General features: G+C 39.3%; 1 protein-coding gene across 1 annotated transcript in view; it reads right to left on the bottom strand.

Moving 5' to 3' along the window:
- Positions 1 to 1,939, bottom strand: part of LOC107710899 (5'-nucleotidase domain-containing protein 1-like) — a 4,073-nt gene extending 2,134 nt beyond the window's left edge. The window contains exons 1-2 of the mRNA XM_016515767.1: positions 1,427 to 1,939; positions 906 to 997 (exon numbers count right to left, since the gene is read on the bottom strand). Of these exons, the coding sequence (XP_016371253.1) occupies positions 906 to 997; positions 1,427 to 1,519 (185 nt within the window). The 5' untranslated portion in view covers positions 1,520 to 1,939. The remainder of the gene's footprint in view (positions 1 to 905; positions 998 to 1,426) is intronic.
- Positions 1,940 to 2,147: the final 208 nt, after the last annotated feature.

Below are 2,147 nucleotides of genomic sequence, written 5' to 3'. Positions count from 1 at the left end.
TTTCCTTGGTTTCCGCTGTAAACAAAGCAGCGCTGCACTTATGAACTTTAATATGCATTATACAGAAGCAAGAGGAAAAGAAAAAATACCATCGAAAGACAGTAAGTTCCCCTCAGACATACATTCATATAAACTCCTACCCCTAAATGAATCGTGATTTGTTTAGCATCTCAACCGATTTGAATCGTCACATATTTAAATCGATATTCAACCGGCTCGCGGTTAATCGTTACATCCCTAATAATAAGACGGGCTGGCAGTGTGGCATATAAAGTGCCTATTGTTAGAGATTTTGCTATATCGCGGTATGTAAATTTTCCAATACAGCATGTGCATGATGCACTCAATATCCTTCATGTGGAGCCTAATAAACATGCTGCTGCCAATATATTTGAATGTTAATTAAACAGCAAAATAAAGTGAAAATTATTCGCTGCCCTTGACTGAATAACCTTTGGATCGATCTAATAAGATTTAATTTATATTTAAATAATACAGTGAAAACTACGCAGAGATTTATTTTTACATTTGATAATTCCATTTCTGTAGCATTTCTTAATAGATGTTAAATAAACCTATTGTACCTGAAAAACTTTAAACTTTATGTTTATTTAATTTGTATCATTGTTCCATTGTATTTGTCCCATTGATTTTAATTTGCATATTTTAACAGCAAAAATGAAATAAGAAATGTATGATGTTATGAATCTGAATTATGCTGTAAATAGTTATTTAGTACTGTAAAATGCTTTAAATATTTATTAAAGAACGATTAACTGCTACCAGAGTCTTTCAGCATGAACATCTGCATCTGTTTGTTTTGAGTATATATGGGCATTGGTAATGACGAATCTGGTTCCGTGCAGGTCTTCCCAATTATTTTACTAATAAAACTGTCTTCTCACCAGAAATCCCAAGTAGCAGGTGTTAAATGAAGTAGATCTTTATCATAGCCCCTGTGTTCCACCAGATACCGTGCAAAACTCTCATAGATCAGCTGCACACAGACAGAAGAAGAAATACATGTAAGTAGGCTACTAATATGTGAAGGTACAGTAACATGAAGATGTCTGGCCTAACCATAAATGAAGCTTCATCTCGAGCTAATACAGTTAAGGTTTATCTAGCTGCCCATAAACTACACGTCAGATGAAATCAACGCAAAAGGTGTTTGCATGAACATGACAGATCCTGGAATGACAGATAAAGGAGACACACCTCTCGCCTTCTCAATGTGTTCTCACAACAAGGCCCGCCGAATAGATCGATCTTTTAGATTAGCGCGTCAACACTGTTTCGCTTCAGGTCCAGTAATGTAAAGCAGACTGAACAAATCATGCATTTCATTTGCGCCACTGTGTAAGCCCTATTATGCGTTTGAGGTCGTTGGTTGTGTCATGATATGCATGATGCCAGTGCGACTCACCCTGGAGGTCTCCTTCAAATTGTATCGACAGAGCGTGTGGTCCAAGTCAAAGCCAATTACATCACACTCCGACAGCGAGAAGTATTCGCTCATTGTATAGCCTTTGGAAGGAACGGGAGATGTGAACTGTAAAGACTACAGGATTGCAATATCTTGCAGTGACAGCGATGACTTCAAGCTGTCGATGCAGCTCGCTCGGTGGCGGGATTCTGCGATGTATTGGTCTCTTCTGCAACACGTGGGATAGCGGCGACAACAAATGTCACAAAAGACTACGAGCCGTGTTTCTACGGAGACGTTACAGCGAAAGCGCAGGCATCCACAGAACGCGTTTCGGCATGCGACGCGGAAATACTACGGTGCCGGTTGTACTGGAGCACTGCATACGAGCAACGCGGATTTTGGATCATGCTTGTACGAACGTAAGAATATGTGAATATTCGCGCATTTCCGGGTGCTGTTACCGTAATAACGCGATCAGAACGGACTGGCACACATCACTTCATTATCGAACATTGTCATGCCTGGGTGAAGCTGCGAAAGAAATCATTATTCTCGGAATAAAGTTTTCCGGTCATTGATTCCGGTCATTGATGAGTCTTGTGTGTGCGCGCGCGTTCTTCATTTTATCTGAACTAAAATTCCAAAATTGTCATTTTTTGAATAAACAAGACCCGTACAGACTGTGGTTATGAGTTAATGAATAATATGTTAACATTAA

This window comes from Sinocyclocheilus rhinocerous, unplaced genomic scaffold (assembly GCF_001515625.1).
Source record: "Sinocyclocheilus rhinocerous isolate Xijiao unplaced genomic scaffold, SAMN03320098_v1.1 scaffold4493, whole genome shotgun sequence".
Classification (NCBI taxonomy): domain Eukaryota; kingdom Metazoa; phylum Chordata; class Actinopteri; order Cypriniformes; family Cyprinidae; genus Sinocyclocheilus; species Sinocyclocheilus rhinocerous.
The sequence above is the reverse complement of the archived record's forward strand: the minus strand, read 5'-3'. Positions and strand labels throughout refer to the sequence as shown.